Source organism: Numenius arquata, chromosome 12, assembly GCF_964106895.1.
Source record: "Numenius arquata chromosome 12, bNumArq3.hap1.1, whole genome shotgun sequence".
Taxonomy (NCBI): Eukaryota; Metazoa; Chordata; class Aves; order Charadriiformes; family Scolopacidae; genus Numenius; species Numenius arquata.
In genome coordinates, this window is record NC_133587.1 from 45,218,871 (window position 1) to 45,243,487 (window position 24,617).

At 43.2% G+C, this 24,617-nt stretch overlaps 1 protein-coding gene across 1 annotated transcript in view; it reads left to right on the forward strand.

Annotated features, from left to right (window-relative positions):
• The window catches only part of SMARCD3 (SWI/SNF related BAF chromatin remodeling complex subunit D3), a 61,851-nt gene extending 37,663 nt beyond the window's left edge, over window positions 1-24,188 (forward strand). The window contains exons 5-13 of the mRNA XM_074157793.1: window positions 387-509; window positions 2,344-2,439; window positions 2,896-2,997; window positions 4,940-5,101; window positions 11,684-11,781; window positions 14,742-14,877; window positions 17,076-17,198; window positions 19,987-20,088; window positions 20,187-24,188. Of these exons, the coding sequence (XP_074013894.1) occupies window positions 387-509; window positions 2,344-2,439; window positions 2,896-2,997; window positions 4,940-5,101; window positions 11,684-11,781; window positions 14,742-14,877; window positions 17,076-17,198; window positions 19,987-20,088; window positions 20,187-20,240 (996 nt within the window). The 3' untranslated portion in view covers window positions 20,241-24,188. The remainder of the gene's footprint in view (window positions 1-386; window positions 510-2,343; window positions 2,440-2,895; window positions 2,998-4,939; window positions 5,102-11,683; window positions 11,782-14,741; window positions 14,878-17,075; window positions 17,199-19,986; window positions 20,089-20,186) is intronic.
• The last annotated feature ends 429 nt before the right edge of the window (window positions 24,189-24,617 follow it).

Here is a 24,617-nt window from a genome sequence, read left to right on the forward strand (position 1 = left end):
CAAGAGGTTTCTAGCCGAGCCTTAGCAATCTAGCTAGGATCTAGACAGGAAGGGCACCATATCATGCTTTTCTTACAATGATCTGACCCATAACTACAGGATGTGTAGCCTCAAGGGCTTGGTCCTGCAACCTCCTGTCTTTCTTCACTTAGAGTGGATCTCAGCATGTTTGTATAGCCAATAGTTTTTGAAAGGAAGTCTCAGGTTCAGCTCTTCAGTGTATTTTCTTACACATAACCAAATCTTAAATTCTGGTATAATCTGGTGCAACTATACTAAACACGCAGATTCTATACTAAATGTGTAACTATCATCTCTCCTGTGGTTTCCTCAGGTCTTGGACTTAAACTGGATGTGTACTTCTCTTTTCTCTGTTTCTATAACAGCAAAAGCGGAAACTGAGACTTTACATCTCCAACACATTTAATCCTGCAAAATCTGACGCTGATGACTCTGATGGCAGCATTGCTTCCTGGGAGCTGCGAGTGGAGGGAAAGCTCCTGGATGACGTATGACTTCCCTGCGCTTCACTGGGGCTGGCAAGGGTCCAGAGAGTGTCCTGTGGGGTGATGAACTTTACTGGGGACATCAGCTCAGACAAAACATCTCTGAATTGCAGCGCTGGCTTATTGTTGCTAGGAAGGCACCATGTCCGGCCGGAGTGAGGGATAAGGCCATGATGGGGATGTTGGGGAGGGACAGGGAGGGCAGTGGGAAATGGAGCAGACTCAAGGACAGGACAGGAAGGAGGAGGTGGAGAGAACAAGGGCTGAGATGATTCCCTTAACAGATTCAGCAGGGTTCAGGTGAGGAGAGGTGTGATGTCAGGCCCACAGCAGGCATTGCATCTTCTGAAGAGCAGGACAACAAGGAAAAACAAGTAGTTCATATTCCGAGGGAGGACAAGAGGGTGTATTGATGGTCAGAGCAAGGGTGGAAGAAAAGTTTTATCATTCTGAAACCCTCAGAAACCTCAGTGATGGATTTTAGCTTTCCTTGAGAAAGGCTGGACTTTCCTAATAAAGTTGTGACCTATTTGAATAGACTTCAAAAGCTAAATATTTGGTAGGATAAACAGATGGAGAACATGCATGTATGGAGAGGGCAAGGCTTTCAAGGCACGTCAGTCTGACTGGAATTAACTGTACGTGAATCAGAATCATAACCTTGCTGGAGGATGAAGGGGTGACAAAGTGCAACATCTGGAAATTGAAGTTAGATAAATTCAGTTTAGAAATTAGAGCGTATATTTTAACAAAGAGATTCTTTACTGGAACAAAATAGCTTCTCAATTAATGGGAAATTTTAAATTGAAGGAGGATGTATTTCTAAAAGATTTTCTGCATTAAATAAGAAGAAATTAATTGAAATCCTGTGGACTGTATTCTGCGGAAGGTCAGATTATGCGATTATGGACCTCCCCGTTTTTAATTTAGACAGTACATGCTGTGTAGTACACAGCGAATACTGATAATCAAATGGAAAGGCAGAATGTAAAAGGAAATAATTGTACTTAGTGTGTGATTAATCTGTAAAATTTACTGTCACCTGATAAATCAGACCAAGAAATTAGCATTCATCAAAAAACCCCAAGGTCTTAAAATAAAAAGTATACAGTGGCCTTAGACTCACAGAATGGTTAAGGTTGGAAGACACCTTTAAGGATCATCTAGTCAACCCCACCACCACCACAGCCAGGGACACCTCCCACCAGACCAGATTGCTCAAAGCCCCGTCCAACCTGGTCTTGAACCCCTCCAGGGATGGGGCAGCCACAGCTTCTCTGGGCAACCTGGGCCAGGCTCTCACCACCCTCACAGCAAAGAATTTCTTCCCCAGATCTCAGCTCGATCTCCCCTCTTTCAGTGTCAAACCCTTCCCCTTTTACCTGTCACTTCAGGCCTTGGTAAGAAGTCCATTGCTGGCTTTCTTATAAGCCCCCTTTAGGGACTGGAAGGGGCTCTGAAGTCTCCCCGGAGCCTTCTCTTCTCCAGGCTGAACCCCCCCAACTCTCTCAGCCTGTCCTCACAGCAGAGGGGCTCCCACCCTCGGAGCATCTCTGTGTCTCACTCTCACAGGTGCCTGTTCACGTTACAAGCCAGTCTTTTCAGTAACATTCAGAGAGTCAGGGAAATCTTCCCTTAAGTGTGCACTGTTCCACCACTGTTGAGATTTTTTGCATTTTACCTTGCATTTATCCGAGGGAAAACTCAATTAGATTGATCACATTTGTGGTCTATGTGGAAATTAATGTTTAAGATAAAGAGAGAGCCTGAGAAGGAAGCATGGAACACAAGCTAATATACACAGCCTTAAACATTTCTGTTTCTTCTGATTGTACAGCTCAGCAAACAGAAACGGAAGTTTTCATCTTTTTTTAAGAGTTTGGTTATTGAACTGGACAAAGATCTTTATGGACCTGACAACCATCTTGTGGAGGTAAGAAGGTTGTGCACCCCCTGCATACAAACCTGATACCAGCACAGATAAACAGCGATGTGCCCATTGTCTCCTTTTTCTAAGTGGCCTTGCTTTCATTTTCTCATTTAATGTATTTTCAAAGTTTTCAAAATTTCATTCTTTTTAAGAATGTTTAGTAACAGGATCTTTATAGTCTAAAAACATAGATGTAGTAGTGATGCAGCGCACATCTTGGAACAGAATGTATGAAATGATGAAAAATTTGTGCGCGTTTTAGGTAAAGCATGCCAACAGCAGAACAGATTGTGCACCAAAGCTGAATTCTAAGATTAGAGCAAGAAAGTATTTGGGGAGTTTTGTTGTGGTTGGTTTCTGTACTTGTCTTATTCTTGCATGGCGTACTGTGCAAGATGCACCTCAATGAACATCAGTGAAAAAATGACTGACCATCATACTTGTTTTTCCCTTTGGCAGTGGCACAGAACTCCCACAACCCAGGAAACGGATGGCTTCCAGGTGAAAAGACCCGGCGATGTCAGCGTGCGGTGCACGTTGCTCCTCATGCTGGACTACCAGGTCAGTGCACTGCTTTTGGCTTGGAAAACTCAGCCAATGGGACGTCGTGCAACAGAGCAAATTCATCCTGTCACATATATCAAAAAACAATATACTTGGACTCGGAACTGAGCAAACTGACAGATTATTTAAAATGTAAAGGGGACACATCGAGTAAGTTTCTATTATAATCTAGCAAAAGATTTTTCTTGGCACTATGATAATTAGTATTTTTATAGCCCACCTGCAGAAAGAATAAGCATTTCCACCCCAGGCTTCTTCGAGAATAGTCAGATAAGTAGCACATGAGTTATGTGTGTGGTCCTGTACAGAAATTCAAAGGAGTGGCTTTTGCTAGTGGTTCCTGAATAGCTGAGTAGCTGTGGCAGCCTTTTTTTTGAGAGCAGACCACACCTTTCCTGGTTTGTTAAGTTTCAGTTACGTTCTCACCCTAATCTGGCACAAGACAACATTGCCCCACAAGGGTTAGACTTGCCATTGCTCTTAGGAACACCTCTTTAGGCGTTCCTGCTTCGTCTCTTTTGTCAGTTCTGTTGTACTAGTAGTAGTTGTGGGCTGAACACAAACAAGTCAGGGAACTAGCAAAACTTACTTCCAAATCAGTTCCCTGATCTCTGTCATAGGAAACAAACAAAAAAAAGGCAAAATTAGGTTATTGTGCTTTGGGACAGAATATAAATGAGGTTCCTGGGCACGGTTTCAAACTGTTTTAAGATGTTGTAAGGCTGAGCTGCTCCAAAAAAACCACTTTAATGTCAGTTGTGAGTGTGCACTGCCACAGTCTCCGTTCTTTTGGCACAAACAATGGAGATTTGCAGTTGTGGAGCTCACTAATCTGACTGAAACCATCCCTGAAAGAAATGTTGCTGTCTGAAAGAAATGGATAGAAATGCGCTGCTGAGAGGAGATGGGATCTCCCTTTTCAGTGGCAGTTCAGTCTCAGATATATTTTGGTTGTATAACTCTAAGAACTCATTCTGTGCCTTTCTTTTTCCCCTACATGCAAATAGCATCTATCCATGATAAAGACACTCCATTTAATGTTAGCAGAGAGAAAATTTTATTAATTTCAGGGAGCATATGAGCTAACTGAATTGCTGATATAGCCAGTGAGAATCTTTATTGTTAAGACAATATAATGATGTTTGTTATGCTCACCATTATTATAAATTTATCCTTCAAAATAGATGCTCTCTTATCTTTATGTCTCAATTTGTTATAAAGATAGCTTTGGGTGACCTAGCACCCAACAGAGTAATCCTTGCCTAATAATGTGGCAAATATTAAACTTGAGTATAGGTAGACACTTGATGATGCACCAAATTCCAAGGTATCCAAGGAATGCATTATGCTAGAGATGCAGAACAGGGTAGTTGAAGAGTTGTATCACAGAGGTCAGGAGAAGAAATATATTCCGTTGACTAGTTGGCTAAATTTTCTGGTATGCAGCAGAATGGTGGGAACATGCCTGAAAAACAGGAGTTCCAATGTACTTTGTCAATGTGAGGCAGCTGAGCAGTTGTTAGCAACAGTAGAAGCATCATCCTGACGTCATTCTCTCTATCTGTGGTAAACCTCCAGTATTTCAGAGGAAGGGCCATTCTTTTTCTTCTCCCGCTACCTAAAGTCAGATTACGCATCAGTGTTGAAAAGGAAGATTCTTTCCCGAGTCTGCATGCGAGTTATTATCTAAAGCATGTGCTACAGATACGCTGCATAGTACATATAGAGTGTCCCTCTGTCTTTTCAAACCCTAGACATCGTTCTTGCAGAGCATGAACAGTGCTACACGTCCAAGCAACCTCTATTTTTGCAGTTTCTGCTGTTGAACGGGGTGCTTCTTCTGAGGAACAGAGTCCTCTGAGAATTAAAGCTGAAACTTCATGCCTGTGTCTGTCTGCTTTTCTTTCTGTTGTCATCCCCATCTCCTTCTCTGTCACAGCCCCCACAGTTTAAACTGGACCCGCGGCTGGCCCGTTTGCTGGGGATACACACGCAGACCCGCTCGGCCATCATCCAGGCGCTCTGGCAGTACATCAAAACAAATAAACTGCAAGATTCCCACGATAAGGAATACATTAACTGCGACAAGTACTTCCAGCAGGTAACTTTTTGGACACAGTAGCTCTTTAGAGGCAAACTATAATACCCATCTGCAAATTTTGGATGGGTGAAAATTACTGATTTTCATCTTCCCTTAATGATTTGCAGTATCTTCAGTACTGAATGGCTTTCAACAGTCACTACAACTAATATAATAAGCACCCTCTCTGTGTGCTAGTGTTGTCAAAAACCACATCTGGTGTTTGACACGTTCAGCGCTCTCACACGAGTTGTTTCCAGAAGGACTTTCTCTAATTCTTTCACTGTGTTGACTTACTGCTTTTTCCCCCGATGTATCATTTTGTACTAAGAAACTGAAGCAATCTCCTGATTGCCAATTCATATGTAGACCTGTTTTCTTCCTTTCTCTTTCCCTGTTTATGGAGGGCAGAAGATATAGAAGATATAATTAGAAAAGTTATTTTGTCCTAAATCTGCTTCAGTTATAAAATACCCTCAGTGATCTGCATGAGGTTTTGAAAGTAGCACATTAAGACTTTTTGTCTTTCACAGTGACCTCTAGAATTAACCAAGAGGGACACTTAAACGCATCTCCGCCTTTTCTGTAAATAAGATTATATGTATTTTGTAAAGGTAATGTTATCTGAGCTATCGCTATCTGAATTGGTTTTGTTTGTCTGTAACTTCAGGATTACCTAATTTATTTTGAAAGTACCTGAAGGTAAGGTTTGTGACATACTCCTGTTTAAGGAAAGTACTGGCAGTTATAATAAATGAATAATGTTTTAGTGAGCATTGAAAGTAAACACTGCAATTAAAGTTGTGTCCTAGTTTTCTTTTTAAGCTTTTATTTTCTGTTATTAATTTGCCCTACAACGGTTTAAAGTGACCAGTGCTTGAAATCACCTTAAAGGCAGCACTGGGTTTTTCCACATTTGAAATACAAAATACAATAAAATAATTGTGAGATTCGTGGGTATTTTTAGGAATATAGAACCAAAGTGATCTGGACTATATAATCATTCACACGTTTGAGGGTTTTTTTGAGAATTTCAGCATGAAGTCTTTTTGATATATAGTGAAAATTGCATCTTAAAACCATGTAAGAATGTTTGCCAAAATTACAAAGCTGTTCGCTCTGTTGCTTAGATGATTTGATTTCTCTATTTATCTATAGCCAATTTAGACTCAATTTTGTTTGTGTCAGCCTGAAGAGGAAATGGAAGAGGCGAGGTAAAAAAAGATTTGAAAATCCATGAGCAGAATGGAAAAGGTGAACAAGGAGTAATTATTGTTTATTTTGTTAAATAATTAGAGGCCATCAACTGAAACTGCCAGGTAGCAAATTAAAAACAAACAAAAAGAATCAAGCATAGATAAACTTCGGAACTCCTTGCAATAAGATGCTACAAATGCTAAAAGTGTATATAAGTGGGATGGCTGCTACGAGCGGAGTGTTGGAATGGACGGATGCAGGCTCTTCAGGAAGGACAGGCAGGGAGATGAGGAGGGGGTGTCCCGCTCGATGTCAATGACCAGCTAGAGCACAGGGAGCTCCACCTGGGGATGGGTGAGGAGCCAACCGAGAGCTTATGGGTCAGGATTAAAGGGAGGGCAGGGACAGGTGACATTGCAGTGGGGGTCTGCTACAGGCCCCCTGAACAGGAAGGCTGAGCGGATGAGGTCCACAGATAGGAGCGGCCTCATGTTCACAGGCCCTGGTCCTCACTCGTGGGGGGGGCCTTCAACCACCCCAATATCTGTTGGAGGGACAACACAGCTGGGCATAAGCAATCCAGGACTTTCCTGAAATGTGTCAATGATAACTTCCTTCTCCAAGTGATAGAGGAGCCAAGGAAGAGAGGTGCCATGCTGGACCTTGTTCTCACCAACAAGGAAGGGCTGGTGGGGAATGTCAAGCTCAAGGGCAGCCTTGGCTGCAGTGGCCACGAGATGGTGGAGTTCAAAATCCATGGGATGGCAAGAAGGGCGCACAGTAAGCTCGTTACCCTGGGCTTCAGGAGAGCAGACTTCGGCCTCTTCAGAGATCTGCTTGGTACAGTACTGTGGGATAAAGTCCTGGAGGGAAGAGGGGGCCAAGAAAGCTGGCTAATATTCAAGGATCACTTCCTCCAAGCTCTGGAGCGATACATCCCAACCGAGAGGAAGTCAGGCAAAAATGCCAGGAGGTCTGCATGGATGCACAAGGAGGTCCTGGACAAACTCAAACAGAAAAAGGAAGCCTACAGAGGGTGGAAGCAAGGACCGGTAGCCTGGGAAGAATACAGAGAATTTGTTGGAGCAGCAGTATAGGAAAGCTAAAGCCCGGGTAGAATTAAATCTGGCCAGGGACTTCAAGGGCAACAAGAAAAGCTTCTATAGGTATGTTGGTGACAAAAGGAAAACTAGGGGAAATGTGGGCCCTCACTGGAAGGAAGCAGGAGACCCGGTCACCTAGGGTATGGACAAGGCTGAGGTACTCAACTACTTTTTTGCCTTTTACCAGTAAGTGGTCTAGCCACACAGCCCAAGTCGCAGAAGGCAAAGGCAGGGACTGGGAGAATAAACTGTCCACTGTAGGAGGCGACCAGGTTCGAGACCATCTGAGGAACCTGATGGTGCACAGGTCCATGGGACCGGATGAGATTCATCTCCGGGTCCTAAGGGAGCTGGTGGATGAAGTTGCTAAGCCACTATCCATATATTTGAGAAGTCATGGCAGTCCGGTGAAGTTCACGCTAACTGGAAAAAGGGAAAGAAAATCCCCAATTTTTAAAAAGGGAAAAAAGGAAGACCGGGGGAACTACAGGCTGGTCAGTCTCACCTCTGTGCTCAGCAAGACCATGGAGCAGATCCTCCTGGAATCTCTGCTAAGGCACATGGAAAATAAGGAGGTGATGGTTAACAGCTAACGTGGCTTCACTAAGGGCAAATTTTGCATCACAAATTTGGTGACCTTCTACAATGGCGTTACAGCACTGGTGGATAAGTGGAGAGCAACTGACATCATCTACCTGGACCTGTGCAAGGCATTTGACACCGTCCCACATGACATCCTTGTCTCTAAGTTGGAGAGACATGGATTTGATGGATAGGGAAGTGTCTGGATGGTGGTCAACGGCTCGATGTCCAAATGGCGATCAGTGAAGAGTGGTGTTCCTCAGGGGTCAGCACTGGGACCGGTGCTGTTCAACAGCTTTTTTGGCGACATGGACAGCTGGATTCAGTGCACCCTCAGCAAGTTTGCCGACGACACCAAGCTGTGTGGGGTGGTCGACGCGCTGGAGGGAAGGGATGTCATCCAGAGAGAGCTGAACAGGCTTGAGAGGTGGGCCCGTGCAAACCTCATGAAGTTTAACAAGGCCAAGTGCAAGGTCCTGCACGTGCATCGGGGTAATCCCAGGCGCAAATACAGGCTGGGTGGAGAATGGATTGAGAGTAGCCCTGGGGAGAAGGACTTGGGGGTGTTGGTTGACGAGAAGCTCAACATGAGCCGGCAACGTGCGCTGGCAGCCCAGAAAGCCCCTGCATGCTGGGCTGCATCCCCAGCAGCGTGGCCAGCAGGGCGAGGCAGGGGGGGATTTTGCCCCTCTGCTCTGCTCTGGGAGACCCCACCTGGAGTGCTGCCTCCAGCTCTGGGGCCACCAACATCAGAAGGATATGGACCTGTTGGAGCGAGTCCAGAGGGGAGGCTTTGGAGATGCTGCGAGGGCTGGAGCGCCTCTGCTATGAGGACAGGCTGAGAGAGTTGGGGGGGTTCAGCCTGGAGAAGAGAAGGCTCCGGGGAGATCTTCGAGCCCCTTCCAGTCCCTAAAGGGGCTCCAGGAAAGCTGGGGAGGGACTCTTGACCAGGGAGGGGAGCAATGGGACGAGGGGGAAGGGTTTGACACTGAAAGAGGGGAGATCGAGCTGAGATCTGGGGAAGAAATTCTTTGCTGTGAGGGTGGTGAGACCCTGGCCCAGGTTGCCCAGAGAAGCTGTGGCTGCCCCGTCCCTGGAGGGGTTCAAGACCAGGTTGGACGGGGCTTTGAGCAACCTGGTCTGGTGGGAGGTGTCCCTGCCCAGGGCAGGGGGTAGTACTGGATGGTCTTTAAGGTCCCTTCCAACTCTAACCAGTCTATGATTCTATGATCTATGTATGTTCCAAAAGTGACAAACCAATGGAAAAAAAAATCTCGGGCTATTATAAATGCAAGGTATTTGCAAAGCTGTGGAGATTAGGAGAGGTTTTTTTTGGGGGAAGGACCAGTATATGTTTCTCCTGTTCTTATATTTTTCCTTTAGTATCCACTTTTGGCCACTATCAAGGGCAGGGCAGTGTGGTTAGATGTGTAGTCGATCCTTTGTTTGATCGAACACAGTAGTTCATACCTTACTTATGGTAAGCGGGAGGGCCTTCTTAATTTTATTTATTTTAATTTTCAGTTTAAGAACTTTGCTAGAATAAGAACTTGCTGGAGCCATCTTCATTTGTTTATCTCATCAGAGGCTTTTCAGCTCATAGGTCTCCCTCGTGTTAGAACTCTTCAGGAATACCATCAGACCTCATAATTGTCTTCCTATCCTCAGATGATTAGGCAGATGAAACTTGAGAAGTAGCGGATTCCTTTTCTAGGAAACTGAACATCACTCCCTGCAAGAGCTGGCTAATCTGGAATAGCTTCATAAGAATGCAGTCCTTGCATAGATTTAAATCATAAATGGGATTGAGTGTTTCCATTTTCCTTAAGTCTCTGGAAAAATTGTCCAAGTAGCTAATTTTGCTTTCAAAACTGATGTTAAGGGAACGAATCCCATTAAATCAAGTTAAACATTTCGTGATGAGTTTTTTTTGGGTTTTGCCCTATTACTCTAAGATTTTAGATATGGAGGGTAAAGGAGTTGGGTTAGCAGTGCCTTCCAGTCTGATGATATTTCTGTAGACTATATAATTTTAGACATGTAACTCCTGGAAAAAAACCATGGTCATAGCTGGAAGTGCGCAGATCCCTTAGGGGAGCTGTACCATTCTATGATTCCTTTTTAGACACCAGTCTTCTCATTTGGTATGCCGCTTGTCTAAATCCTGTGCTGGTGTGCTTGTGGTTATATCTAATGACATAATACAGTACAGGCTAAAAAATTATCACTGACACAAAATTATACCTCACGCACCAGAATTAATATAGCCACATAAGCTTTCAGAGCCAGTAGTTATAAGTTTAGACCATTAACTCCAGTTAACTAGGACTGTGAGAAGCTTTAGGAATATTCCATCTGGCCTTAGCTTCCAGTCTCCCACCCCTTCTCTCGCTATTGTGTGTCCTTGCTCCCTTCTCCCTTGTTAAAGCTCTCATCTCTTGGGCACCCATGTTAGTAGTTTGACATGAGTGTTGGGCCAGTGGTGACAGAAGGTTGGATGGAGTTTGGTATGCAAAGATTTTGAGTAGGAATTCCACAGTCATCTCTATCAAGTATCAGAATAAAGAGCGAGTTGCAGAGTCAGTAGATTTGGTTACTTCCTTGATCTTTAGAAACTAGCTGGCTGAATTCCTGGGTGCAGGTAAGTCCAGCAAATTAGACAGATTTCAAAGTTGAAGAAGAAGGAATCCTTTTCTGATTTGAAACACTGTTTATGTCAGCTGGGAGATCTGAAATCCACTGTGTTACAAGCAAAAGCAAGAAAAAAGGTCCAAAGGTATTTTAAAAGCCAGAGCTGGCTTCAAGGTATTTCTTCTAGCAAATTCCCTCACTCCAGGAAATTCAGTAGATACTTTATCAGTTTAAATGGAATATCTTTAGAGAAAAGGCTATTCACCTGTTCAGAGCATTAAAAGTCCCAGTAGGAAAAAAAAAAAAGAAGGCTGTAATAATTGTATTTCCAAAAACTCCAGGTGTAAAGAGTAGTTCTAGATTCATGGAAACACATTGCAGTTACTCACAGAAAATTTCCAAAAACTAGAGATTTTGATTCTTTTCAAAGTTTTGTTTTGGTTTTTTTTTGTTTTTTTTTTTTTTTTTTTCTGAATTCAATGCATATTTAGCTCCTGGACCATAGTAAAGAAAAGATAAACACGGAAAGTCAAGAGGCTGTTCAGGTTTTGGTTAAAAATAAATAAAACCATGTTGACTTTCCCCCCCTTAATCTTAAAAAAAAAAAAAAAAAAATATTGCAAATGGTTTTAAAATCCAAAAATGTTTTCTTGTATATTTCTTTAGCACAAAATATTGCAGAAAACATGCCATGGGAAAAAAAGCAAGCTGTATTTGTATTTCCTCTGGTAAAAAAAATTAAATAATGCTTTCTTTACAGTATGCTGCTGCAAACGCTTTGTGAGAGAGGAAGTGTTCACTTCTCTCTGGTCATTGATACAGTTGATCCTGATGTGGCCTGTGTCCTTCAGCAACTAAGCCAAAAGTGGGACACCTGGAATTGTTGTCATCTGATGCCTCTATCAACTAACTCAGGTTATAAGTACAGCAGCAATTTTCAGGGACAGAAGTGACCAATAATTTATTCTCTGCAAGAAGCCAGATTTATAGCTTTCAAAATCACCTTACTTTTGAACTGTTGATTTCTTACTTTCTCATTTGATTGCAAGTTAGGTTTTGGACAAGAATAACACATTTTATTGTATTCCAGATCTTTGATTGTCCACGGCTAAAGTTTTCTGAAATTCCTCAGAGACTTACTAACCTGCTGCTGCCACCAGACCCTATAGTGATAAACCATATCATCAGGTAAGCTGGTCAGTCAGCTCAGGACTGTCGTGGGCAAAAGTCTCACTATATAAAATACAGAAACAGCTACAGTAGCAGGGACCAGAATCCAGTCATTCACGCGAGTGAGTACCTTGGACTTTGTTGTGTTCATTCTCTGTGTCATTCTTGTCTATATAATTCTGTATTATTTTCAGTAGATTGGCAACAGTTCTCTAGGAGTACGCAGCATTTCTTCTTACCATTTTTATCCCTACTAGAATACCACTGAAAGACGTGGTCAGGTTTCTTTTCTGAATTGAAGGAAATTGAAGTAAGATATTGTACATCATGGTCAATCATTCTAATCACTGAGTTACTACGTAAAATGTACACCGGTATTAGTTTCCAATACAGTGGCCAGTCCATGCATGCTTTGTTGGGGCTGGTCAGCAGTTTGGGTGTCAGCCTTATTCTGAGAATGCCAACTGGTCAGAGACCTCAAGAGACTGCCAATAGAGAATGCTTCAGTTCAGAGTAGGCCATTGTGACCAAGATACTGAGCTTCTGGCATCCTTCTCAAAACATGTATTTCTGGCATAGTAGATGAAATACAACTCTCAGCTATCTAGGGCACTTCCAGCACATTCTGTATTTAAGTTACAACTGTATGTGGGGAGGGGGGGATAAAGAGTCTTTGGGGACTGCAGCCTTGCTGTTCAGATATTTCAGTCTTTCCCAAGTTCCTTTGTGGTCTCGATCAAAACTGATTAGAGTGTTTAAACGTTATTGTTAATTGAGAGTAGTGATTTGATTTCCTACAGAATATTGACAACAAGTGTTTCTGAATAAGCTTAAAATTGGGTTCTTTATTTTAATTTTGTAATACATGTAATAAGAAGTTTAAATATTACATAGGCTATCAAAATAAAATTTGCTTTTCGATTCATTTGAATATATAAAAGAGAGTCATCAAAAAGCAGGTTGACTGCCGTGCAGATTGATAGCTGTGTATATACTGTCGTTGAAGACAACTCAGTGATCTGTTTGATGGACAAAAAAAGCCGAGGTCCTCAGAGATACACAGTTGTTATCTTGGAGAAAAATGACGAGGAGCTGATGGTTGTGTTTCCAGGGGCAGAGAGATGGCAAAGAGGTTCTTGAGGCAGTGTGTTTTCTGTAGGTACAAGCTAAAGAGCAGGACCTCGTCTACAGTAGCGTTCTCTGATACGCTCTGTGTCACACAGCACCTGGCAGCATTACACTGCACGATGTAATGGCTGTGGAAAGGGGTAGTATTAATTTCCTGAGAATCGGGAATACTTTTTGCAGTAGAATCTTTACAGTCTCCAGCTAAGCTAAAATAAATCTGGAACTCTGACACTAAATTTAAAGGAAGTTACTTTTAGACTCATAAAATCGCAGAATAACGTACAGTAGTAGAAGGGATTGCTGCTGGGCATCTCGACCCACCCCCTCCCAACTCAAAGCAGGTTCAGATTATATTAGGATGCCTCAGGGACTAGTCCAGTTGAACTTTAAACAGACTTTCGCAGACCCTCTGCCCTGCATTCAGTTTTTAACAGTGAGTGTAGTCAATCACTGAAACAATTTGCCATTTGCTTGTGGTGGTTTAGCCCCAGTGGGCAGATTAGCACAGCACCCAGCACTTGCTCACCTCCCCCGCAGCATGGAGAAGAGAATCAGAACCGTAAAAGTGAGAAAACTCATGTGTTGAGATAAAAACAGTTTAATAATTGAAATATAACAACAACAACAATAATAATGAAAAGGAAAAAAACAGGAGTAAAATCCTCAGCCTCCTTTTCTGTGGGCCAAATAACCCCCGTTCCCTCAGTTGCTCCTCACAAGACTCCATTCTGTGGACACGCTCCAGCACCTCAATGTCCCTGCTGTAGTAGGGGCCCAAAAGTGGACACAGCATTCGAGGCAGGGCCTCACCAGTGCCCAGTACAGGGGGACGGTCACTGCCCCAGTCCTGCTAGTCACACTGTTCCTGACTTAGGCCAGGATGCTACTGGCCACCTTGGACACCTGGGCACAAAGATGCTAAAGAGAACTGGCGCCAATACTGAGCCCTGGGGAACACCGCTTGTGAGGGCTGTCGTGGTTTGGGCCGGGTTGGCCAATGACAAGAGAAGAGGAAGAAGAGAGATAATGAGAGTTTAGGAAAAAATGAAACTTTAATGAAATATTAACAATAAAATTAAAAAAGGAAATAATGAAATAGATACAATATATATAAATGTATACAAAACTGTATCAAGCTCCCAGGGCCGTGTCACCAGCAGGCACCGGGAAAGTTCCAGACTGCACTCTGACAATGGGAACTGGATTCTGGAGCACGCTGATGGGGATCGGAGGTAGACAAACTGACAGGGTCCTCCTCAGTCATCAGTCATTGAAGAACGCAAGACACTGAAGAAGAAAAGGAGCCAACGGGGCCCCTCCAACACCTCGGCTTTTGCACTGAGTGTGGCAGATGGGAGGGAACATCCTATTGGTCAGTTTGGGTCACCTGACCTGCCTGCTCCTCCCCACAGGTGCCACCCCTCCATGGGGTAAACACCCCGGTCAGCTGACCCTGGTTGCCACGGCAACAGGTAAAAGCAAGAGCCTCTCCCTGAACAGAACCTTGGCTCCGCTCCACCCCGAAGCAGGACACGGGCCCCGAGGGGTAGTTTGTAGGCCAGAGTTACAACAGGTCTCAGGAAGATGTTAGACAACGTCATGAAGACTAGGTCCATTAGTAGCTATTAAAGTTGATGGTCTAGACAAAACAGCTTAAAAGTCTCTGAATTCTGACTGATGAAGATGAGAGGATATACTAGGATATACAAATATATACAGATACCCTTTTCTTAACCTCTTCTCACGGCATCTGCAACAGGCTTTATCAAAGAGCATATTCTGGGCTGGATACTGGATATTTATTCGGATTCAGGATCAGTTCTCATGATCTTCTGTTACACTCCCCATAGCGTTGACCCAAACGATCAGAAGAAGACGGCTTGTTATGACATAGATGTAGAAGTTGAAGACCCGTTAAAGGGCCAGATGAGTAGTTTTCTTCTCTCAACAGCTAACCAGCAGGAGATCACAGCATTGGACAACAAGGTAAAGTATCACTTGGCATATATACTCATTGTGTTCCTTCATGTGGGTTTGGTGGGACACCTCAAAGACAGTAATATGAGACAAGGATTTCTCCGTTGGATGTGCTTTCAAGGGATGGATCAGCCACATGCAGTGGGAATGCAGAGGGGTGAGTGGCGATCCCATTCAGGATGTGATCCGGTGCCTGACACAGTTGTCGAGGTGATAGAAGCAGAGTTTCACAGACAGTATAATAAGTCCCCTGGCATTCAAGAATCATCTGAACTGATTGACTATAACATTTTATTGAGAGGTCATGGTATCATGCTAAATTGCTATAAGGCGAAGCTAAGAGAATCTCATAGTCCAGATGTTTTGTGCGTGCATAGTTGCAGGCAGTAGGTGCAAATATGGTAAATGCATGGCAGAAAAATCACTCAGAGCAGTTTGGAAGACTTGTTCCTGGTCTTACTGAAAGATACACTTTCAGTACACTTCAGATAACACTATGTTATCTGTACACTTCAGATAACAGTATCTGTCTTACAGCAGTGGTGAGCTCTGCAGGGCTGTATTAGGGGTTCTTGTCACCGGGGCTGTTACCAGCTTTTGGCACACGTAAATGGCTGGTTTGACTTGGTAAGGGATAAACAAAAGTGGCTTCTCAGAGCAAGGGGAGAAGAAGAGGTGTGACATGGTTGACCAGAGATGTTTTTTGTAACATACAGTTAGGCCCAGTTTTTGTTTGTTTACCTCTGTTACAAACAAATACGTTAAACTCTGGTCTTCATGCAATTTTCAAGGGGGTCGGGACACCAGAAATGCTACGGATTCTGTTAACTTCCAGCATCTTTTATTTTATGGCTCTTGAGAAAGGTCCTTTTCAGCAGGGCGGCTGCTCAGCCAGTTGGTTCCCAGCCTACATAAGCTTGCATGCAGCATCCACAGGATTATTCAGTTTCTAGTCCAGCTTACGTTTTCCCATGTCTGTATCATCTCTTTTCTGAGCATTTGCTACAGCAGAGGGCAAGCTGTGGTTAGTGAAGTTATTGAAGTCACTTCTGGGTAGAGAGGCATTGACTGCGGCATTGTTACCGTCTGTACCATTCACTGCTGTGCTGCCACAGAGTCCTCTAGTGGAAACTCGATGCATGCCAACAGCTTTATCTCCTGCATCATTTTTCCAAATAAGGCATGATTTTAAGTTGACAGCAGCTCTCTTCTGTTAACATACCATATAGCTGTGCCTACACTGGCGGCCTTGATGGCGTAGCCCGATCAGGGCAGGATTATTTTCTCCCGTGTGCCTGCCCACATTAGCTTTTTTGGCACAGTAGATGTACACGTGAAATTAAACAAGATAATTTTGCAATCTCAAACTGGAATTTTAGAGGAACGGGGTAGCAGAAGTTTTCTTTTCTGTGTGTGTGTATGTGCAAATGATTCATCAACTGTCCTCCCATTGATCATACTTGATTTTGTTATCCAGGATGATAACAGGACCTTGACTTCTCTTTGGAGTCTTCATTCTTCCCTGCTGGTTAATGCTTATTTCTTTCATAATATTTCTGAAGATCTCACTCATTTCCTGCAAAACTTCTATACTCTTGATTTCTCATCGTTCACTCTCCTTTTTGCAGCCGTTGTGACTTTAATAGGCTTTCTCATAAGGAAAAGTCTAAAGGTCATGGCTGTTATGTGAGGTTGTTTAACGTGGACTTGATCAGGCAGTCACTAGAAATTTTAAGAATCACAGGAGGGTATTGAAGATATGATGATGATTAACCAGGGGAATAATTGCTTTCTTGCATTGGGCACTGTTTAAAGACACATTCATATATCACCTTCCCTGAAAAATCCCAGACTCGGCAGAAAGACTGATGATAGACACTCATAGAAATTACCACGTTGTGCAGGGACGGGACTTGGCTCATCAGTATTGTATATACCACGCCATCCAGTAGTTCAGTACAGAAAGTGAAGAAGAATCTGTACATACTTGTATTACAAAAGTAAGGGTGAAAGCAAAATGTAATTGCAGGATTGTGGTTAACTACCTCTTTGAAGGGAAAATCCCATGGGAACCTCCACAAGTCTACGATGCAGAATTGTCACCTTTGTACATTACAAGAAGGACAAAGATGCTAATGGGGCTGGCGGCAGGGTCACTGGAGCATGGGAGGAACATAAGTAACATCTGCTTTGTTTTTTTCTGTCAGATTCATGAGACAATCGAATCCATAAATCAGTTAAAAATACAACGTGATTTCATGCTGAGTTTCTCCAAAGATCCCAAAGGATACATCCAAGACCTTCTCCGGTCCCAAAGTAGGGATCTTAAGGTGAGCTAAGGTTTGAAGAAGAATGAATAGCAGAAGCAGAATGTAAGAATTTTATCTAAATGCATACAGAGTGTAAAGCTCAAACATCCAGGATGGAAAATGGGTGGAAGACAGACAATGAGTTGAATACTGCAGTCCCAGAGCAGAGAGTATGCAGGAGACAGTTTATGTTGTATTCTACTCCCAGTGGAACAGTGGTGCTTGATGGGGATCTTAGATGAATTTGTGATCGGACGGTAAGATCAGAGTCCAGGGCTGTGTTGGTGTACTCCGTAAAATTAAAGCTATATAAAACTCAGCAAGAGCATCCTATAGTACAATAACACAATTTGGGTGTTCTGTTAGTTCATAACTTAATCTTATTTAAGAAATAGGTAGATTAAATATCAGCTGCCTTTGAGCTTAGCTTTGAGATACCCAAGAGTTGGAATGTAAAGAAGTTCAGTTGTTTGCTGGCAAACATGAATAATTTGTTCTGCGTAAAGTTTCACGCTTTGTCTTTAACTCAGACAACTCAAAACCAGTTGTACTAACACATCCATGAAATTATTTCAATAAAATCGTTTCGTCTTTCAAATATAAATGTCTAGTTTGTAGTCAATAGTCTGCCAAAAATCTACTGCTAAGATTATGGTTATTAGTATTTATATTGTATTCAAAAGGAGATAGGCATGTGAAAGATTATTTAAATAAAGCAGCTTTTAGCTTGAAGACCTTACAAACTAAGGTGTTGCGGAGCTCCTCTAGCTGCATACATAAAACAGTTGTTCAGCATTCTCCCTGACTGACAATGAGTTCTGTAAGTGCCTTTTCTATAATGTTCCGCCCCGCTGGCATCAGAATTGCGATTGCATGATAATACTCTCCAAAGGTGCTAATAATTTTATATTCGCAATTGATTCTGTGATGCTGGAGACTTAGTCATCAGAATTATTTTTTTAATAGAATCAATAGAATGGTTTGGGTTAGAGTGGTACAGTGACACACGTGAGGGACGGGATGCCGTCCAGGGGGACTTGGACAGGCTGGAGAAGTGGGTCTGTGTGAACCTCATGTGGTCCAACAAGGCTAAGTGCAGGGTCCCCCACCTGGGTTGGGGCAGTCCCCGGTCCCAGCTCAGGCTGGGGATGGAGGGATGGAAAGCGGCCCTGAGGAGAAGGGCTTGGGAGTGTGCAGGGATGGGGGGTTGGAGAATGCTGGCCATGAGCCAACAACGTGTGCTGGCAGCCCAGAAACCCCCCACATCCTGGGCTGCATCCCCAGCAGTGTGGGCAGCAGGGCGAGGGGGGTGATTCTGCCCCTCTGCTCCGCTCTGGGGAGACCCCCCTGCAGCGCTGCCACCAGCTCTGGGGCCTCAGCACAGGAGAGACATGGACCTGTTGGAGCAGGGCCAGAGGAGGCCACAGAGATGCTGTGAGGGCTGGAGCTCCTCTGCTGTGAGGACAGGCTGAGAGAGTTGAGGGGGTTCAGCCTGGAGAAGATTAGGCTCCGGGGAGACGTTATTGTGGCCTTTCAGTACTTAAAGGGGGCCTACGGGAAAGATGGGGATAGGCTTTTTAGCAGGTCATGTTGTGGGAGGACAAGAGGTAACGGTTTTAAACTGAAAGAGGGAAGATTTAGATGAGATCCCGGGAAGAAATTCTTTCCTGTGGGGGTGGTGAAACCCTGGCCCAGGTTGCCCAGAGAGGTGGTAGATGCGCCATCCCTGGAAATGTTCAAGGTCATGTTGGATGGGGCTTTGAGCAGCCTGATCTGGTTGAAGTCCCTGCTCATTGCAGGGGAGGGTGGACTAGATGGCCTTTAAAGGTCCCTTCCAACGCAAACTATTTTATGTGGAAAGAGAGAATATGATTGAAAACTGAGGCAAAAAAAATGTGTTAACTTGGCCTTCTCCATATTGATTGTCACCAACATTCTCCTGTCTTATTTACCGGGAGAGAGGGGAGGAGGGGAGTGTGTGTGTGTGTGTGTATACATTTTCTTTAATCTTCCTTTTCTGGCCAGCATACCTGTAAAAGCCCTTATTATTCTTTGCATCCCTTGCCAAATTCAGTTCCAGCTGTGTCTTAGCCCTCCTGAGCCCATCCCTACACATCCAGTCAGCATCCCTATATTCTTCCCACGATACATGTCCCTAGTTCCACTTCCTGTGCATTTTCTTCTTACACTTAAGTTTGACCAGGAGGTCCTTACTGAGCCATGCCGGTCTCCTGCTTTCCTTGCCCAGTTTCTTACACATGGGAATTTAAAGCTCTTTCACTCTAAGAAAAACTTCTTTAAAGAGCTGTCGGCTCTGTTCAGCTCCTTTCTCCTTTTTTAGGTGGTCCAATCCACTAATTCCTTAAACAACTTGCTGGTTTTTCAAATCTTGCTTTCCTGGTGGTTGCTGAAGTGTATGTGGAACTACTGAGGTTCTTTGGATACATAGGCTAATAATATATACAGTGCCAGGGAACTTCTCCTGGGCACTGGAACTAAACTGTCCGTACTGTTCAATTGTTAGAGATTGTGGCAGTTAACCTGAGCAACTACTGGTGTCCAGCATTATTCCTTGGCACAGTTGAGGAGCAGAGGTTAGGAGCTGGTCACAGTTCACAGTTCGTATGCGACCATCTTTTGTTGGTGGTAAGCACGCATGCCGTTCATTGACCATTTGCCTTGGGCTTAGAGAACAGTCCTGAACACTTTTAATGCAGTAATGTAGATTAATTTTGATTCTAGGTAAACGTGAATGTTCCTCTCCATGGTAGAAGAGCTATAGTGAAAAATGTTTTTATTTTTGTCACAGGTGATGACTGATGTGGTTGGAAACCCAGAGGAAGAACGCAGAGCTGAATTTTATCACGAGCCATGGTCTCAAGAGGCTGTGAGCAGATATTTCTACTGCAAGGTATGAAGGAATTATCCACACTGCTCGCTTATAAATGATTCTTCCTTCCGCTGAACAATTGAATCTGCTAAACTGTACAGTTTCTCTTCTGCTTTCAGATCCAGCAGCGCCGGCAGGAACTGGAACAATCTCTGGGAGTGCGCAACACATAAGTACCGCTCACAAGATCCCATTGGCATCACGACCACCAAACCAGTGGACTTTTTGGTGTTACTTAGCTCACTGTTACACATGGACCTGCTTCCTGACTGGATGAGAATGTACCATCAACACACCAGTCAGAACACCAGCTTTAGAGTGACCCTTGAAAATCTTGCCCATGGGGGGTGTCTCAAACCATTCCAGGCCAGAGAAAGCACCGTACAAGTGTCAGTGTTAAAGAAGATTAAAGGTTCATTCATCAACGCGCATCATTAAATTTTAGTGGAAAGTTCAGACACCACACAGCAAATCCTAATGGGCTATGCATAGAATCACAGGTGGTATCGAAGGCAGAGGTTGAGATGGATGTTATAGGAGACTACAGATTTAGAGAAATAAATGCAGTTTTCATCCTATCTTAACTATAGTCTCTAATAGTAGCTTCTCTGGAATTAGACAAGATAGTCTTTTTTTATAGCTGTGGAATGCTTTATATTCCTGAACACGGATTTTATTCCAGCTGGAGCAGTGCAAGAAGCCATCTCGCCGTGTGAAAGAACAAACTAGGAGGATTTTCATTCCTGGAATGAACAGCCCCTCTGGAAGAAAGTAGTATAGTCAGGACATCTCTTCTGCAAAGTCTAATACTTCCTTTTTCTTTGCCCCCGCAGTGAAAGGTAGACTCAATTAGGTATCACTAGAGGGGTAGATCAGTGTGCCGTACTGAGAGGAAGGGAAATACCCCTGGGATAAGAGCTTAGGCATCCTTCCTATCAGCGATGTTAGCAAAGATGAGATTGAAGCAAGAAATGAGGCATTCTGAGAATATTAAAATAACTTAATGGTGCTTTGCTGATACCTGCCTTGAAAACAGCAGATACTAACAATAAGCATATATGTAAAATATGAGATTTCTTAAATGTTTCTCTTGTGCCAGTAGGGATCAGCACTGAGAAGAACTTATCTAATTGTTAAGTTGGTGTGTAATCCAAGAGGCTCACCTTCATATAAAGTGGCAGTTTTCTCTTTACCTAAGATGTTAACTGAGTCCCTGGATTGGTCTCACATTGTGATCATAGGTGAACTGCGTCTTGCTCTGAATTACTTAGTTCCCCCATACATGATATGTACTAGTTATATAGGATGCTGTTGCATTATAAAGCACTATCAGCCTTAAAAAGCACAGAGAACGTATCCCTTGGAAACCATCTTCTTTGTAAATGTATCACAAATTCAGACTATGGGAATTTACACCGTATTTACTTGGAAGCAGGGACATCTTCATTCAATCCTGCCCCCCCCCCCCTCATTTTTTGTAGTGCATAGACTAGTTTGTAATTAATGGCCCAATGTGATTTCTAGTCCAAAAAGCAGCTGCCAAAGCATAACTCTTTGTCCAGATGATGCGGTGCTCAAAATCCCCTTCTAGGTTACTCCTTTTCGTCTCCTTTCTTTCACTTCCTTGGAAAGAGAATCGAATTCACATATGGGAAGCAGCTCTTCTGAATAACACTTTCGCTGTGGTATTATCCTTTTCTCTTCTGTTGCCTTTGCCAATTTCTTTCTTAGTTGAACTTAAAAGTTTTTTCTGTCCAGTCACAGAAGAGATAGTGTTCTCTTGCACCCCTTAATTTAATACCTCTGCTTTCACATTAATATTACCATAGCTTTTACTCTGTCCGTTGTGTTCAAAGATACCTTGGAAAAGTTACATTTGATTGCAGTCCTGTGATGGCAGTACTGTCATGCAAAACCATTGGTTTAAGAAAAATCAAAGCTGTACCTCTTTGCCTGAGACCTTATACCAGGAAGGCTTCATTTGGAACTTTTTTGTGTTAAAACCTTTTTTTTCCAGTAAAACGTGAAATCCTGCAGTCTTAAACTGAGTATAGTGAGGGGCTGTGAGGCTGCCAGACAGTGAATGACTTGAAATCTTACTTAATTCAAGACTCTGCTAATTGGACTACAAGCAAGCATTAGGAGGGAAAGCAGTGGGGAACATCTGCTACTGTGCTTCCATATTTATTATGCTGCTGTGTCAGTTGTGTGCATGCTGTCCAGTGTGTAAATCTCTTTTCTGTATGTGGTAAACAGAGCAGCTACAATCAGGGGATGCTTTCAGTCTCTGGGAATAAGAAATGCAGAGAAAGATATGCAAGGATGGGAGAAGGGCACGGGATTGGGATAGATGCCTGCAGGATGTCTGCCAGGGAACTCGTTTTTTTGGAGAACTTCCCCATTGAAGAGGCAGATATTTGTATAGAGAAATTTCAGTCATGTGCCACAGCTGGCAACATAACAGAGTCACTGCCCAGTGCTCACAACTATCCCTGGAAGGTGAATCCCTGTTAAGCACCAACGCCGCACCGAAGCGTGTGTGTGAGTCAGACACTGCAGATGGCAATCCAAAATCCAAATTCTTCCAACCCGCTGTCCATACTCTACTGTACACAAAAACAGTCACCGACAGCGAGTCTTAGGAATAGCTGTCAGGTGTCTTTCCTTTGGTTAAACTGGGATTTGAGATTTTGGTGGGTATTTTCTTGCGTTCAGAAGCAGTTCAGGCCTCAATAAAGAGACAGAGAGAGAAATTTTGTCCTCTGTTCTAGGAGTGCAGCCAGGAGCTTGCGTGTTTGCAAAAAGGAGCAATTATATTTGAAGAGAAATAATGGAGCAATACTGAGAGGAACTGGAGCAAATCCTGCTAGGGCAGACACAAATGAAAGGCAGCGGTACTGAACAGGCATGTAATTGTGGCAGATTGTGAATGATAAATTCATTTTAAGTTCAGGATGGTTGTCTTTTTGTGTGCATAAAAAATGACAAGATGTTGTTTTGGTATCTTCAGTTGCTGCCACAGTACAATACGAATCGGTGCATACTGCAGAGAAAACATTCTGTGCGTAGAAGTAGTTAATGTTTAGACGATAATATAGATTGTTAGAAAATATAGCATTAAACTAGGAGAGGGTTAAAACAGTATTCTGGAGTACCGATAGAAGGGAAATATATCTTGGAGCTGAAGTGTTGACGGGTTTGAAACAGTCTTTTTAGTCCTTTGCGCTTCATACCAAGTGCTTTTAGAAATTAAAGGGAAAACAAATGTTTGATTGTGGAATAGAGAGAACACAGCAGTGGAAAGCAACGTAAAAAGATGGAGCAGAGCGCCGCTGAAGTGCCGGTAAGACATAGCACAGGATGAAGTGCAGAGCACTGTTGGAAATAGCACAGTCCATGTGAGTCAGTATTTTTTGTGTGTATGTACATGTAGAGAGATGTGGGAGAGAGACAGTCTCGGCTTGCGTGTAGCCTGGGAAAGGGCGTGCAGTACAGAACCAAATGTTCTGCAAATAACTTTGAGACACATCGTCAAAACATTTTCCACTGTTACCAACAGGGATTCAGTTGTTTGGCTTAGCCGGGTTGGTAGTTATAGTGCAGACACTGTTTTAGCTGGCAGTTTTCTTACACCACATTGTTTAGAATTTATCCTGTGGAAGCAGAGTGAAAATATTAATGCATATATCAATATTGCTGCATATCCTAGGGCTCATAATTTTGCCAAAATGCTAGTCAGGTATTGAAGGTTTTTTGGCCTGTTTTTGTGTTGAAAACCTTTTTATGGCAGCACAAGTAGATGATGGGGGAAAAGAAAGCTCTTTTTTCCTGAAGAGAGGTCTCCTTTCTGTAACTGCTCTGTTGTTCAATAGGACGTATCTGTTCTGCCAGATCCTGTACGATAAACACCTTTTCCAATCTCACTGAAGAAAGGAACTCCATTAAAAAAATACAACTGTGAGCTTGTGAGAGTGAGCAAATACATGTATTAAGGGGGGGGCGGGGGGGGGGGGGGGGAGAGAGAGACAGACTCCCTCTGCTCTGTAGCCACCGTATCTTCATTGTATGATGCCAAGTGGTTCGTAGAAAAGCTTTTAACAATAAATACTTTGTTTCTTTTTATCTCTTGCACTAACCTTATGTGTCTTAACAAAGACAGGTACAGCTGGTTTCTTTCTGCTCTAAATAATGTTCTCAAGTTTTTGGATTTCTCTTGAGTGTGACATATACAGGTTTTAATGGGACCTGTCAAAGGTGAGAACTTTAGAACTTTCTTTCATTAATTCGTTTCTTCACTGGATTCCATCTTCAGCCATTTCCATACTGAATAAATGAGAAATCCTTACCGTCGGAGAGGACTGGCTCCTCTCCAGTCTAGGTGCTTGGTCATTTGGAGTACATTTATCATTGTCACTGTTATCAGTTATAGCCGACAAAAAAGTTGCAGCTGGGGCTAGAGCTTGGATGCTAAGAGGTGGTGTAGGAATTATACAGCTATCTTGACCATGGTAGGAATTGCGCAGATGCCACCTCAACAGGGCTCGTCCATA